Genomic DNA, 16567 nt, shown 5'->3' with positions numbered 1-16567 from the left:
TGCCGGACTTCCTTTTGAGTTGACGTAATGGTGCATTGGAACATGTAGGTAAATGTAGCTGCCGGGGCATCTGTGTAGGGGGCGCTAGCGAGCCATTTGGCCACGCCCACTCGCGATTCCACTAAAATACGACATTTTTCGCCGGGAGAGACACGTGTACCAACTTTCATACATTTTTGAATATGATAAAGCCTCCAAAAATGCAGTTGTTTACGGAGAATAATAATAATGCGGAATAATAATTCCTTGAAGAACAATAGGACTTTCGCAACAATTTTATCATCACAGAAGCATGAGACATGTCTAAATTCTCTTCTGAGGAGTCAGCCAAAAGTCAAAGTGTCCCCCGAGTGGCTGGATTTGGACTCATGTCAGTGTTAAATGTACGTGTTAAATTTATGTCTTGCCTCTGGCCCTAAAGGTTTGGTGATCACTGCCACCACCCATTATCCCAATTACAGTCTGAGATTAATACATTTAACATAATTACATTTACCAGATTTTGTGGTTGTGTTTATACTTGCATTATGACATTATTTTCTCCTGTCCTATGTTTGTAGTAATGTAGAAAATGCTGCCTGGGGATCAGTGGCAAGTCTGAAAAGTGTGGCACTGGAGCATTTGCTGCGCAAAGCACATTATTTTGTTCTGATTGACATTAAGCGGTGTGTGTTCACTTAACTAAAGCCAAGAAACATTTTCACTTTGTAGCTTGCCACATATTAATTTGTGGGGGCTTGTTGACTTACTGAAAGCTGTTTGTTCACACTAACTCTGTATGTGGATGCCTAAAATGGAACAAATATAATATATAAATATATAACTTAATGATGCCTATTTATAACTTTTGCAGTGTGGATCTCTGTGTGATACTTATGTAAAATAACAATTCTAATAACAATATTAGTGCTTCATAAAACTGCTTCAATGCATTAAAGTAAAACCAGCAGATATCTTTCATCTTATCCATAATATTTTTCCAAACCCACTCATGCCGTTAAGAGTTGCGAGAAGCTGAAGCACACCACAATTCACCCTGGACAGGTTGCTGGTTGATCAAACACATACGACAGACCACCACATTACACTTACACCTACAGACAATTTGGATTCTCCAATTATCCTCTATTTCTGGACTGCGTGAGGAAACAGGAACAGCAGATGGAAACCCACACAGATGCAAGGAGCCATCAGAGAAGCCTGTCTGGCGAGCTGGCTTCAAATCAAGGAGCCACTGATAACCACTGAGCCACCATGTAGCCCTCCCTAATGTTCCTGTCATGATAAGAATAACAACATCATCCATCATCCACTCTGACAAACTAAAAATGTGACAAACATGTCTCACACACTATACGGACTTCTGATCTCAGATTTAGAGAGCTGCTGCGACACTGTTTTGCCATCTGCCCTCGGCAGAGACATCTTGTATCAACTAAATATCAAGAGGAAATGAGAAATGGAAAAGAATCAGCTGTAAGAAATTATCACTTCACAGTGATCACGAGATGCAAATTTTACTTCATTTGCACTGATCTGTAAATGTGATGAGTTCCCATGCAGCTACAACTGGAAAAAGTCATTGAGAAAGTTATGATATATAAACACTGATGGTTTCAAAATCGGTGAAAATGTATTGATTGGTGAACAAAACTTCAAATTAAAACAACATACTGTATCCATATGAAGTAATACTCTTGAAGTAGTGTGGTTCTTTATCGCTGAAAACAGTACTCATAGAAAATAAGCAAAACCAAATGGTTGTTGTTTTGATTCTCTAATAATTGAGTTCAACATTATTAGGCCCCACAGAGTTTAAGCTGTACTTGCACAGAAAAACAAATTTCCATCTAAGGAACAGAGCACCAGATGGCAGAAAGGACTAGTCAGTCTTGACTGGTGCAGGTTGCCTCATGCTCTGCGTCAGGCTGAACCGGTAAAAAGGAGAAGGTGAGAAAGCAGCGGAACATGCCAAACATGCGTAGCCCCAAAAACGAGACAGGTGCACGTATGTTTCACCTCCCACACGCGAGTCGCCTCCTCTTCCACTCCCACATTCATTTACGATGAATATAGATGGGGTCACTAAATTAACAAAACAAGATATATAGTGAGCCAGGGTTACAGGCAAGATGTATGGATCTATAAACAGATGTATGGATGTATAGAGAAATTGATTTTGCCATTGCTCTTAAACTAGGCTATACACTCAAAGTATTCCCATTTAACACATATAAACTACTGTTTCTGAAGTAAGGGAAAATATTCAGTGCCTCATTTAGATGTTTGTTTTCAAATGAAAGTGAGGTTGTGTCAATAGCATAGAGAAAAGGCATACCCATTTCAGTTTAATTAAATGACATTCATTAAAAGTGACATGCAGTGCGAAAGGTTGCTTTTGCTTCACATACTAAAGTATATCGACATTTTAATGGGGGTGATGAAATCTTATCGAACTAGAAATACTAAACACGCTGATGTATGAAAAAGGCTCCTTTTGGTGAGTACACCATTTGACACACGTAAACCTCAAGTAAACCATGTGATACTGTCAATAGAATACAAAAAAAAGTGCATTGTGTCAATACTCTGAAGTATTTTTTCCAACTACAATCAAAAGCCTGACCCAAAACCAGCCATCAGCCTTTAACAAAAACAAAACATGGAACAAATCAGTCAAAAACACTTGTTTCGAGAGCCACAGGAAACAAGCTGCAGAACTACAAAGCTACAGCCATTCAACACCTACACAGTCAGTGACGCAGACATCCCAATATGTCACTGGACTAGGATTAATAATATCCATCGATGGCTGACAAACATGATGAGACATCGTGATGCAATATAAGCATATTCCTTGTTTGGTGACAGTATAAGTGTGAGAGTGACGCAAATCCGCTGAGTATTCCATGTTGTTGTCAAGGCCTCCATGAAGAAAAGGGCATCCCCGGTGTGAGTGGGAGTGAAATAGTTACCATATATGAACATTACTCAGACAGCATGCTCAGGCCAATTCACAGACAGTCGATTGGGGTCATACAAATTGGACCGTGTCATAATCATGTGGTCAAATTGACAGACACAAAAGAGATTTAAAGGCTTTAAAAATATGGAAAACAATGTCAGACAATGAAGCTCAGTGAAGGTCCATGAGTCACATCAGTTGTAGCCGTGGAGGGTACTAAGCCTCAGGGTCATGCATGTTGAAAAATATATATGCGGTATTCTTCAATCAGTTGGCAGTTTATTTAAAACATTCAATTTCATTGAAACGTTCTGCTATTTACAGGACACACAAAAAAATGTCTTCCTAATCACCTAATTTCACGTGCATTTTTGAGAATAGAAGCAAAGTCACGTTTCGTTTTCCATGCAGAATATAAATTATATGTTGGGCACTGAAATCTTAAAATTGATTACATGGTTTGTGGTAAAAACGTGTTATGATTTTTTTCCACAAATATATCAAGGCTGAGCATGCGGTAGGAGAAAGACGCATACAATCCCCCAGGATAAAACAATCTGCAGTCCTCCTCCCACTCTGATGAAGTGATGCTATTTCCACAGTAACAGCAGTTTAAACTACGTCACAAGCACAGATCCAGGGAGCAGAGGCAGAAGATGTGGGATAACTTTCCTTCAGGTTACATTCAGAACTCAAGCAGTGCCATGGGATGGACTGCTGCCAGCTCCCACTCTTTCTATTTTTTGTTTCAATGGTCCTCACACTTGAGGAAGAAAGCAACTGACAGTTAATCAGAAACTGTCTTTTCAGAACTACAGAAAAGCTGACAGACAGAAGATTTGAGAAAGCGTATTGCTATTCAGTTTGATGGCACTAAAAAAAAAAAAATCATGATTAAAACAGTAAAGACAGAACAGAAAACTTTTGAATGTTAAAAACTCAGGAAATTGAGCCAACAGGGAGACTGACTATCTCAAATCCAAAACAACAGACTTCAGATGAGAAAATGTCAAAAGATCTCATCATCCCAGCAAAAACATATGAGCAGCTTTGAGTACGTTTTCCAACACGAATGTTACTTTCTACGATCTTCTTAGCGTTTCTGTAATTTTGATTTAGTTAAGTTTGTTTTTGTCATTTCATTTCATTTAAATTGAATTTCTCTGAAGACCGCGTCCAAGTGATCATAATATGCTTAGTTTGTCTAAATTTATTTGAAATATATTTTTTAGTGTAGATGCTGTGAATTAGAGGCCTGGAAAGACAAAAATGTATCTTGAATTTCAAAATAAAGTCTCAGGTTTGTGACAACCTGAAAATGTGTCCACATGTTTCAGGTGTCCGTTTTGCTTCCGACGTCTCTTCAAACAAATGTGACCAAACAGATGCGAAAGAGCTATAATGTGTGCAACACAATATTTCTGACATTTTAAATCCATCAGAGCAGCTGAAGCCTGTAGGATACATGGCACCACAGCTGCCTCTGAATGAGAACTGTCCATTTCATTGAGGATAAAAGAACATCAAGTGGACACTAATGCATCCCTCCACAAACTAACTGTCGACACTGTTTTGTAAAACGCACGGACAGTTTCTTTTTCTTTTTATGTTTTTTCTTTACACTTTTTAAATATCAGCAACCCAATCCAATCGGAAGTGATTCAGTTCCTTCATCCTGTGGGCATGGAGGAATCTCCCTTAAACCCGACTCCTATTTCTGCAGAGAAAACATGAGCAGATTTGTTTTGTGTTTACAAAACAAATTTGCTTCGTAGGAAGTATTTGGGACTGTATGTCGCATTCAGTCCAATACAGTTAAACAAGAGTAAGAGTTACTTTTTGGACAGTGAACATGGTAGCTAGCCCCTTATAGAGCTTGGAGCCCAGGCTGCCTCCGTCTGTGAACACACTCCCTCCCACATGCAGCTTGTCACTGTGTAGGCGGGTGTCGATACATTTATATAGAAAATATGGAATTCTATCGCAAGTGTGACGTTTCTCACAGATGGCACCGTCTCTCCGTCACAAGATGCATTCTAACTGTTTCCCAGCGCAACTAAATTTGCCTACCAATGAGAAGCATCAGCCAAACTAAACCAGGTGACAGCTGATACATCAGACTGTAAAAATGGACTGTGGAAGTATAAGAGCTGGTACGAGGAGTACAACTCGCCATCATTTTGTCAGTGACGGAGAGCGAGAAAATCCAAATCTGGGCAAAGGTGGTGGTTCTGGGTGGTGGTCACATGGTTGGATGGCAAATGAAAAACTACAACTGAAAGAGTCAGTATCAACACTGTGCCAAAAATTAGGAGTCGGTAAATTAGTAGCTGATACCTTGATCGTTTATTGGGAAATGTAAAGTGTAAAAGACATTCAGGAGAGAATCTGGGGATTTTCAGTTAATTATGACTAAAACCTAAAGCTGTATTTTAAGACATTTACACATTGGTTTCAAGAGGCAGCTCTGGTGGTTGCTGGTTGGCTAAGTTAAATATAAATAAAATATTCCTCTTTACATTACAAAGCACTTTTCTCAAATGAACGGTCAAGTTTAGAAATTCTGAAGATAAATGAGGAGATCTTTTGTGCAAAAGTGTGCTGAAAATAATGAGTCCTCCATCAAGGCTGTCTGATTTCCAAAACAATTTATACCTTAGAAAAGGTCACCAGTTCAGAACAGTATTTTATTATATTCTTAATCCGAGTGATGTTATGAGACCAAGCAGGAACATTTCCACTGTTCACATTCATTTTCTAAACCAGTGATGAGTTATCATTTTTTGTTATGCTTTTTTAGTCCCAAAAAAATTCCCCTCTGTGCTTCTTACAGGATCCTGCTCAGAGCCTGGCTTCTCAAAAGGTCACATTTCCTGCATGAGACTCATTCACATATGGTGGCAAGATAAATGACAGGATGCCTCCTTTCTGGCTCAGTTCCTCTCTTTGATCACTTCAGGCCAAGTAAAAATATTTCCATATCTACATCCTGTAAGGGATTCTACTCAAAATATGGTGGAAATTTAAGATATCAGTCAGCCGGCTACAATCACCACTTCACACCTTGAACTATTCAGCCCCTCTTCTGTTACAAAAAAGAATGCATGCGCACCATTTCTATGTACTTCTAAATGAAGTAGTATGGTGAATTAATGTCATCAAATGTTAAATTGAGTTTTTTTTTTTTTTTATTAGGTCTTAACAGCTGTTGAATGATTAATGATAAACTAAAGATAAATACACAGTTTCAATATATTTGATACGGCCAACAGTTTCCACCACATCTAAATTGATAGAGGAGGAAATTGTTTTCTTTGGCACATGGAAAACACTTTTTAGTCAGCTACATAGAGAGCTAAATTATATTCACAAGTTATTAGCTTGCTTTTTTTGAAAATGGACAAATGCAACCTGTATTTAGAAAGTAACTAACACAAGTACCAACGCAAAGGGCCAAAGTGTTTTTATTATTCACAGTTATGTTTTGCCTGCAGCAATTCCTGTTCTCGCCCATCAATCACAAACCAACCAGTCCTTCTATCTTTCCACTCGTGGGCTTGCACATAAGAGATGGATAACACTCAACACGCACCCAAACTATCAGAACAGTCACTATTGCTTCTTTGTGATTTTTAGATGTAATCTGTAGAAATGTGTAGAACAAAAAAACAAAAAAACAGACGCAGTCCCTTAAATCCTAGAGGCCCATGTTTCTTGGATGGAGCCAAATCTGCCCGCATCTGTATTTCCCTCCCACATGCCGTTTGCCAGTAATGTGTAGGCAGGTGTCAGCACTCCTCTGTACAAACTCATGGAATTTTCTCTGACCAAACATAACATATGCCCCGAATGGTGCCAACTCCTCATCAACAGGTATAGTCTCACAGTTACCACCTTTCCTGTGCCAGAAGATATTTTTGCATCATTCGGATACTTTTCACTGCATTATTACTAATAAGTTGCAATGATGCAACAGGTCAGAGATTTATCAAATGGAAAACCACGTTCTATTGTTCTTTTAAAACAATTTGTGGCATTCGCAGCTCACAAACACTTGTGAAACAATGAGCTTGTTCAGGTGTCCCTGGTGATCCGTTCTCAAGTGGACAGCTCTGAGTACAAGTAAGCAGATAAGTCTGCGCTATCCTACTTGTGCCCAAAGTACAGATTTAAATCCAATGCAGTTATTAATGCAGACAATACACCATGAGCCCTGTCGAGGCAAACTTTGTACAGCCACTACCACCATAACCATGATATCGGGGATATAGCGCCCTCTGCAGGTTCAACAAGCAACATTAAAGTTTACTTAAGCCTTGCTATAGATATACCAAACTGGATAGATGGATACAAGAATTACTTTATAAATTACAAGTGTCTGATGATTAGTTAGTTATCAGCAATAGGCCTTTGAGGTAGTACAACAATTAATACAGTTTTTGATGAACAAGTTAAAAAAAAAAAAAAGAACAAAGTGCAGAATATTCAAGAGGACAACTGTGATCACAGCACTTTTACAAATACATGACAAGTTAAGCAAGAGCACAGGCCAGATACTAATGAAGAGGAAACCGAGGAACTTTTTTCCTTTCACTCCACTAAATGTGCAAATGAAACATTGCATGTCACGATAGCCCGATCTCCACGTGATGACTCAACACCTTAAAAACACTCACTTTCCCAAAAGTCTTAATAAGAAAAACATGAACTGTGTAAACGCAAAGTTTGGGTTTAATTCAAGTATAAATCTGGGGTTTTGCAGTATCAGTGTTATACTGTGATTGACAGTTGAAAGGTTCGGTGAATAAATGGGTGGCAACGGGCACAGTTGCATTGATCAGCAATAATAGATTATGGTTGTTGATGGATTAGGAGGTAGGAGTAATATTTTAGAGGTCTGTAGTGACCACAGGAGTGACGCCATGAACGAGCAATGTCGGTCCAAGGTCTCGACTCAACAGTTCCACCTGATGCAGGTAGGCACGGTAACAGCTCGCGTCTGCTGGAGGGTGCGGCAAATACAGGAAACGCACAGCTGGCTGAGGGGCACCATGTCGGCAAATCAGCTTGTTGACAGCACAAATATATTCATCGGTCAGTTTAGAAGCATTATTGGGGAATGTTTGGATGCCATCTTCCTTCTCGTCTTCTCGTGTCCTCTTCTCCTCATTCTCTACAGACTCCACCAGATTTCCTCTCCCCCGGCCTCCTTGTCTCTGCCAGTGCAGCGTCACCACCTGGTCCCATGTCACCGTCCGCACCTGAGCTGAGATCCTCAGTTTCTTCAGCATCAACTGGAGCTGCTTCTTCTCCTCCTCCTCCTCCTCTTCCTGCAGACTGCAATCAGCCTCCACACACAGAAAGAGGCGGAGTCTCGTCTGGTTCCAGGCCCGGGTCTCTTGAACCACGCAGGCCAGCTGCAGCAGGAACAAAGAGCAGATGTCGACATAACCGCTGCTGTCTGGTTGAAGTAGATTCAGGGGCCACACCTCCACAAACGGCCCCGTCCCACTACCCTTGCAACCAATTTTTCTTCCTAACCCCAAGACTTCCTCCCGGTTAAACTGGTTGAAGTAACGAGCCAGTGTTACATTCTTTCCCATTTCCACAGCATCAGTTATAATGGACACATATTCCTCCTCTTGAAGGTCTTTTGGTACTTCAGCACCCCGCACACTGGGAAAGAAGGGGGGAAATTTCCTCCCTCAGGTCTTTGGTTGTCCCGAATGCATCCAAGCCATGGCTCCTAGACAGGAGAATTTGACCTTGGAGGTGGTCTTGAGGGGTGCAGTCATCATAGAAATCCAAGACAACTGTGTTTGGCCTCATTCCACCTAGATGCAAACGGATGCATGATGCGTCAGATTTGGATAAGAACAGCAATAAGAATTGTAAGATCTGTAACTGGGATTTGTTCAATGATAGAAAACTGATGTAATCGTGCAGCAATAAGGTAATCTTGCCTCCCAAAACCTGAGATGAAAAGCAGACTTTGAACTCCGTGTCTGACAGAGTCAGCCAGGGTAAGGTTGACGAATGCTTTAATTTTTAGATGATCCACTAAAGATAGCCAGGAGTCATAACAGCTCTGCAAAGGATCAAAGGGCAACTCATCTGCAGAATAACACACAGACACAGAAAGTTATGTGCGTAATAAGGGACATTAGACCTCCATTTGGAAATGAGAACCATCTCCTTCCTTCAGGGACCGCATGTGTTTGTTTCCAGTAACAAATGTAATTAGCAGGGTGCAGTGTTACTGGGTGTATTTTGGTACATTCACACACCCAACTAGGCATGAAAGAAACAGCCTTGTAAATATGCCTTAGCAGCCCTGCACACACCATGCATATTTTAGGCCTTGAAAAAAGTATATATATTTGAACTCAAACATACAATAGCTGCAGTTCTTGTCAACAGCTATAACTACCAAATTTTAAACATCCAACTCTTAATCCCTTAATGGCTGAGTATTTGATATCAAACTAAAAAAAAAAATCTGTGTCCTGCATGGACTTATCTTACCCAGCAAACCCAGCTTTACATGTCCCAGCACATAGAGGCCACTCTTCTTCAGATCATTAATGAAAGTCAGGAGACCTGTACAGCTGCGAGGGTTTGTAACCATCAATAGCACCTGGGGCCTCCAGAACTTCACATGGTCCTTACGCCCATCCAACATCAAGTACTTGCGCACCTGAGTGAATGAAAGATGAGGTGAATGAGATAAAAGTACTAAATATAATTCATGCACAGTTATGCCACATTGGTGACGTGTGTGTGTGTGTGTGTGTGTGTGTGTGTGTGTGTGTGTGTGTGTATGTGTGTGTGTGTGTGTGTGTGTGTGTGTGTGTGTGTGTGTGTGTGTGGACCTGGTGGAAGATGAGAGCCTGGCTGATGTAGCCCCAGTTGCTGATGGGGCCCAGGTAGTGGATAAGCATCAGAAGGAGAAGCATACAGGCAATGCTGGCAAAGACATGAATGGCACTGATCAAGAACATCATGACCAGGCAACCAAGGACGCCTAGAGTGCAAGTGTGCCATGTAAAATAACGGAATGAGGGTCTAAATAAAAAAAAATTAAAAAAAGAATAAAAAAGAGAACATAATGACGGAATATTGAAGGAAAATGACCTTTTCAATAATGATTGTTTGGATAAAATCAAAACAAGAAAGCTTAACTCACTGCCATGGCCTGCACTATATCTGAAATTTGGTGCAGAAGCCCATTCAAGAGCCAAGCAGGCCAAGTTCATGGCAGTATAGACCAACAAGAAGAAGATAGTTACAATACCAGCAATGGTGTTCAATTTACCAGCAAACAGCATCACCCAGTGGAAGAAATACAAAATAAAATGTAAGAGTAGCAGAATAATAAACTAGAAATTCTCAAACTGTGATATGCCAAATAAAACTTAGGAATACAGAAGAATTACAAATATATAAACACTTTACTGTAACTGAGAACAATGAATAAAAAAAAACAGAGCTCTCTCTAACCAGAGAGACCCTGGACCCTGACTGACCTTCAACACAAACCACAAGGATGAACACCTCATCAGGTTTAAATTACAGCTACACAATAAAGAATGTGCCCACGACTTTCACATTTGAAGAAATGTTAAATGTAATAAACATTGTTATCTAGCTAATATGCAGATGGTAAGTAACAGGACAATATTCTGCTCTCCCTGGAAAAACCTTTAAAGCTTTTAGTCCTCTTCATCTGACAGATTCTCAGACAATCTGAAGCTGAGCAAAATGATGCACTAAATACTTTGCATTGCCGGGTGGTGGGTGAAGGAGGAGTCGATCTAATATATTTACAAGGCCTGCAGCTAATTTATTGATCCGGGAGGTTTTGTTTTTCTTTACTTCAAGACACAACTGCATTCTTTCCCACCAAAAAAAAAAAATAAATAAACAGTGGCAATATACAGCGCAATGCCATTGGTGAATTGGTGACTTCAGCACTTTTGTCCACTTCATCTTTCTCTTTACCAACTGGACAACTGTTACCTTCACACGTTAGAGACAAATTGCCAAAGGGAAATGTAAAGATAAACTATTTGGGTATGCAAGGCTAGAGTTCTTCAGTTTTGTCGTTTAAAATTAGTTTGATGTTGTATTACTGCCCTTTACGGTTACATTTTCTTATTCTCAAAAGTGGTTACGATTAACTGTCAAGGTGCAATAATGACAAATATCTGTTTGACGGGTGGCTAAACAGTTGTTTTAGAACTGGGTCACTAATTTTACATGTGAAAGTACAATGCCAACAGGAAAGGGCTGACAGCAAGAGCAAGAGGAGTTACTTTGTTTTTGCGAAAAGATCAAGCAGAAACCTAAACTAAAGCTTAAACTTTACACACAGACACTCACAAACACTCTTTGTAAATATTAAAATATCCTACCTGTACAAGCAACCAAGAGACCAACACTGAGACCCAGGGGTTCCCACTCCGAGATGTTTTCCTCACCACAGCCAGGACACCACCTGTAGAGATTCATGACATTAACAAAACATAGTCTCTCTGTCTGTTATTGCTCATCATCCCATATTAGATAAACAACTGAGTCATCCTGCACTCATTAAGCCAAAACCACAATGAGAGGATCTTTTTCTTCAGAGAAAGTCAACATTGCAAGCCATCTGTTGTCAAAAGATCCTTTCCAGATTAACATGTCTCCACTAGGAAAATGAGACATGATGAAATTAATAACGAGTCCATTTTCTCACATTTGAGATGAAGGCCCATTTCAACAGATGGCTGATTATTAAACTGTTGACTCAACTTTAGAGGACCAGCTGTGTTGGATATGCTATCTTATACACTGGATCGACTATTTAGCCCTGATCATAACCTAAACAATCAAGATTGGTAATAAAATCCTTTTGCCTCCAGGAATGCTTCAAACTCACATCAATTAAAATCCCACTCTGGCAGTAAACAAACTGCTGCTCGTTGGTATGCAATTCTTAATGTTTGGGACTACAAATACTAATACAAATTACAAGCAGTTGACAGCAGGACAAACGCTGATGAATCTTACCAAATGGGCTGTCTTTGGACAGGGCATACAAGATCCTGGAGGCTCTGATAAGGTGATAAGGTTACTCATTGCAGCAGACATGGCAGAAGAGTAGATACCAAGTGTCACGAGGGGGGAGGGGGGGGGGGGCATATGTTGATGTCTCCCAGGAAATTGTAGTCTCTTTGGAGAAGGTAACTAGAGGTGATTGAGAAAATGTATGCATGAAATTAGTCCAAAAATAAAAAAGTAATTGCTTCACTTCAGCACAAACTGTTGAGTGTACAGTGACCTGTTTTTTTGCAGATTAAACTTTGAAACAAGTGACTGTCATAATCAAACTGTGGCACCTACAGATTTTTTTTTTTGCTTTTCATTTTAGCTTACTTGTAATATGTCAATATCTAAGTGTGTTTGTGTTGCGTTTCTAACCAGTCACAGGACAACGCAGCCATCAGGCTGAGCAGATTATACATGATGAAAGTTATAACAATAGCTCCAAGCGTTCCTCTTGGGATGGGAGAACTGGGGGTTTTCAGATCACCTGGAAAACACAAGTCAAAACTTCCCTCTTCAACAAAATCAAATATACTGACATCTTATTGAAGTCCTGTCAAACTGTGTCCTAAAATCAAGGGCTGAATCCAACAAAAATGTACATCTCTAGACATGCCTTTAAGGATCCACTTTCATAAGCTTCATGTTTTGAGCAAGTTATAAGATTTAGCCCCTGAATTAGAACAGTTATTGGTTTCTTGAAGTGGCACCTAGTTAGAAAAATGCCCAACTCTCTGCTCTTTAACAAATTTATTTAATTAAGTTATACCTGACATGTTGGAGCCGGCCATAATTCCAGTGCAGCCGTTGAACATGACAGCAAACACCTTGGTAAAACCCATCATGGAACCAGTAGTGTAGTCTACTGTGTAATTGGCTTGAGGGAGGAAGAGGAGGTTTGATCATTTATACAAGTCAAAGATCACAACAAGGGTGTTTGAAATGTTAGGTTAATAATTCTATTGTGTGTCTACTTCTTATGTAAACAGATCATAGTCCTGAATTAACAAATCAGATCTGTTACTACAATGATTTTTTTTTTCCCCCTATGGGTCACACTTTAATTATACAGGTTTAAGATTATCAAAGCCTTTGCAATGCTTGCAAATCACATCTGACAACACGCCCACCACTTACCGAATAGGTTGCCTTCCAATGTGCGGAGCCAGAATCCAGTATAATTGGCAGTATGCATGCTGGTATTGGTCAGTAGATAGGGATCTGGCAGACTCACAGCAATGGGCCCCACAAAGAAAAAACTAATGAAGATTGAAGCCAGGGCTGCCATAACTATGATGAAGATGATAAAGGCGGCTTTGGCATAGATGTGGGCTCCAACCTGTAATGAAAGGCCAGTAAAATGTAGTACTACTGCTGTCTGTCCACAGTATATATTTAAAACACACCTTTCCTTCAGCGTTTATTTTTACAATAACTGTGAAAACCCATTAATTAGAGTTGATTATATCCAACACTAACACTGTGCAGTCATCAATAAGCCTCTACAGGCTGCCAACAAGGCTTTAGACTTTTGATTCCTTTAAAAAAAAAAAAACAATAATAATAATAATATGTCTATGGGTAATACCAGTCTGTTAATTGAAAAAAAAATGACGTTGCTTCCTGTAATTGTTTTGTCCAATCAGGTACAGTTCACCGGGTAGTTTACTTAGTTTGCTAGTCAAACTAAAGGCACTCTTTGCCCAGCTGTGACTAGCAAACCAATTATATAAACAAGCAATCAAATAATGCGGGTAAAGACTCAGGCAGTTTATTGCATAGAAGCTATTGCATAAAGAAAAAGTTATATTTTACAGATTTATAAATTAAAGTAGTGTTTCATAAAATATCCTTTTAAATGCCAAATCTGGGCATTTACATACAGAAAATAAAGAAAAACTAATATAGTAGAATGCACACATCTAATAGGCCTACTTTTTAAAACAAAAATTTTAACAGAAATCATTTCTAAAAGCGCAGTGACAATAAACAAAATCTGCTCACAATTCACACCAGAAAGTTAGTGCAATATGTTGCAATTGTCTCCATTATTCTTTGTCTTTAACATAATGACTACTTTGCAATACCATTACCAGAAGCTGCCTGGAGGCTACATAAGAAAAGCTACATGCCTTTTGACAGATTGTAGGTGTTACAGCCCTACAATGACATTTAAAAAAAAAAAACCTACACTTCCATCTAGAATGATGCAGAAGATGCCTTACTTATATTTTTATTTATCTGTGACGCTCATCGTGGCAGACATATCGCTGTCTTTAATTTCCCTCTACTTTATCTATAGTTGAGTTGTATTTTTGCTTTTGTGTGAACCTATACATCACACTGTATAAAAGCCGACTTTCCACAAAGGAGAATTTTGAGGAAATATTTTAAGGAAATCTAGATCCATCCTGCTGTTTTGCTTTGATGGGCTTCTTCTTATATTGACCTGGGGCTCCAGTAGTGATGACCATAACCCCCCATTTGTGAATAATTGTTCTGTAGTCACTGGGAAGTGTATCTGTCTTCCAGGTTTACCATGAACCGCTCCAGTTTGACTGAGATCAGATGGTTGTAGCTCTGCAGGACAGTTCTCAGACTCTGGGTGCTGTGACTAACACAAGACAATAACGGAATCACCAGTGGCCCCTGCTGGTCCAAACAGAGAACACATGTTACATTAAGAATATGAAGTGAGAAAACAAAGCTGGAAATTTAACCACAAAGGAGGGTGACGTAAAACCTAACAAAAATATAAAAACTGGCAGAAATCAAAAAATTATACCACCAAATTTTATTAAATTATTACTCCATGACATCTTGCACTTGTGAATGTGTTGGCTGATAGTTTTTGTGAGCGTTCTTGAACAGAATTTCTCACTATGTCTGGTTCTTACACTAAGCTGGAGGCGTGTGAGTATAAGCAGGTAATTGTTGATGTTGCTCTCCAGTCGCTGCAGCAGCAACACTCCACATTCTGCCTGTTCTCGGGCCTTTACAACCTTCACACCCTCAATAAGAAGCCTCAATGATACAACTATCTCTCCTCTCTTCTCCTGGTCCTGCAGTACCACACACACACACACACATACAGAAAAAAAGGCAAGGTTTTAGATTACACACAAGACAAACTGTTTTAATAATTTAAATATGCAAGTAATAAATTCACTGTGGTAAAGGACGGATTCATACATGTGCCAACGTACTGATTTGTTTTCCCAAGATGCAACGTGAAGCTCCGTGCAGGGTAGCTGGACCGGTGCGGAGAGGGTTGTCAAGGCTGTACAGTGACTCTGCAAGGGGGAGGTCACGGAAAAGACAGGTGACAGAGAGGTGGACAACAAACAGACAGACTGATGAGTGACTACAGGTAACAGCAGACAGAAAGGAAGGTTAGATACAGCATCCCAGGAGGAGGTTCAGTGACAAAGAAATGTTTATCTCAGAGCTCACCAGTGCACTGTCCATCTCCGAGAAAATATTCAAAACCCTCCTGGCGGCTCTATTACACACAAACTCTATGGGTTTGGTCTCAGTATCCCACACCTCCGAGGCTACCATACAGAGAAGCAGGAGTCCTGGACAAAGCCATAAAGACACACTTGAAACTGAGGCTCCACGAGCCAGTTTATTAAAAGTCTATTACTCATCAGTGAAACAGGTTTGACTGAGTACTCACTGCTTAAAGCCATGCCCTGCTTGGCTGCTCCTGATGAATCCACATTTGTTCCATTAAGAGATGTGCCAGGTGGAAAATGCCCTGAGTCTACTGTAGTGTCTCATACAAAAGGAGCTGTGTGTCCTTTTTTGTCTTCTCACCACTTGATTTCCCACCTTCTCATTCAGTAGTGGGAAGTGCGAGTGTTATCGAGCCGGAGAGCAGGATGCGCTCCAACGCGCAGCATAACAAAATGTTATGGACTTAGAATGGCATTTCATTGATATTAGCTCAGGTTGGCTTTCGGAGGGAACAGAATGGTTGCTGACTGAAAGGTTAATGATTTATTATTGTGAAAGGATCCATTTGCACAGCTGGAATCACTTCTGCGAGAGGATATTTACTTTTTGTCATGGTTTGCGCTGCCCAAAAGAGGCAGCAGCTTGAGTTCATCACAAAATTGTCAGAGGGAGATATGCAGCCCAGCATGTGAGTGTGTGTAAGCACTGTGGGTGTGTAACCTGTGTGTGATGACTTATCTGTCTGACATAATGCACATATGTGACTGTTTATAGAATTTTAAACACCTACAATGCAAAGTTAAAGATTTATACTGTTTGAGAGGCGGATTGTTTCATATTAAGGTTTTTAAAAGCTTACAGAAATCGTCCAAAATAGCTTAGTTTTTTAGTTTTAACTTTTGTTGTAAGAATTGCACCTCACAAAGCTTTTATTCTAACAGTCATGTGGTCTTTACAGGTAGGACAAGGTGACATCACTGCCAACATGATTACCCATCCCCGGATCGTTTCAAGCCTTACATACATCACCCAGAGGGAGAAGAGAACAAACAG

General features: G+C 39.9%; 1 protein-coding gene across 1 annotated transcript; it reads right to left on the bottom strand.

Moving 5' to 3' along the window:
- Window positions 1–6370: 6370 nt before the first annotated feature.
- LOC138202958 (solute carrier family 12 member 9-like) lies at window positions 6371–16521 on the bottom strand. Its single transcript, XM_069157356.1, is given in 18 exon segments — window positions 6371–8650; window positions 8652–8804; window positions 8938–9079; window positions 9491–9662; window positions 9838–10030; window positions 10148–10292; window positions 11376–11462; window positions 12020–12077; window positions 12080–12145; window positions 12148–12196; window positions 12431–12542; window positions 12825–12932; window positions 13193–13394; window positions 14594–14707; window positions 14953–15117; window positions 15262–15348; window positions 15509–15633; window positions 15735–16521. Coding segments are annotated over 18 exon segments (2787 nt in total). The 5' UTR covers window positions 15748–16521; the 3' UTR covers window positions 6371–7854.
- Window positions 16522–16567: the final 46 nt, after the last annotated feature.

The sequence above is a fragment of the Embiotoca jacksoni genome, unplaced genomic scaffold (assembly GCF_022577435.1).
Source record: "Embiotoca jacksoni isolate LCO1_2020_lvr unplaced genomic scaffold, fEmbJac1.0.p SCAF_22, whole genome shotgun sequence".
NCBI classification, from domain to species: domain Eukaryota; kingdom Metazoa; phylum Chordata; class Actinopteri; family Embiotocidae; genus Embiotoca; species Embiotoca jacksoni.
Note: the sequence above shows the minus strand (reverse complement) of the source record. Positions and strands in the feature narration are given on the sequence as shown.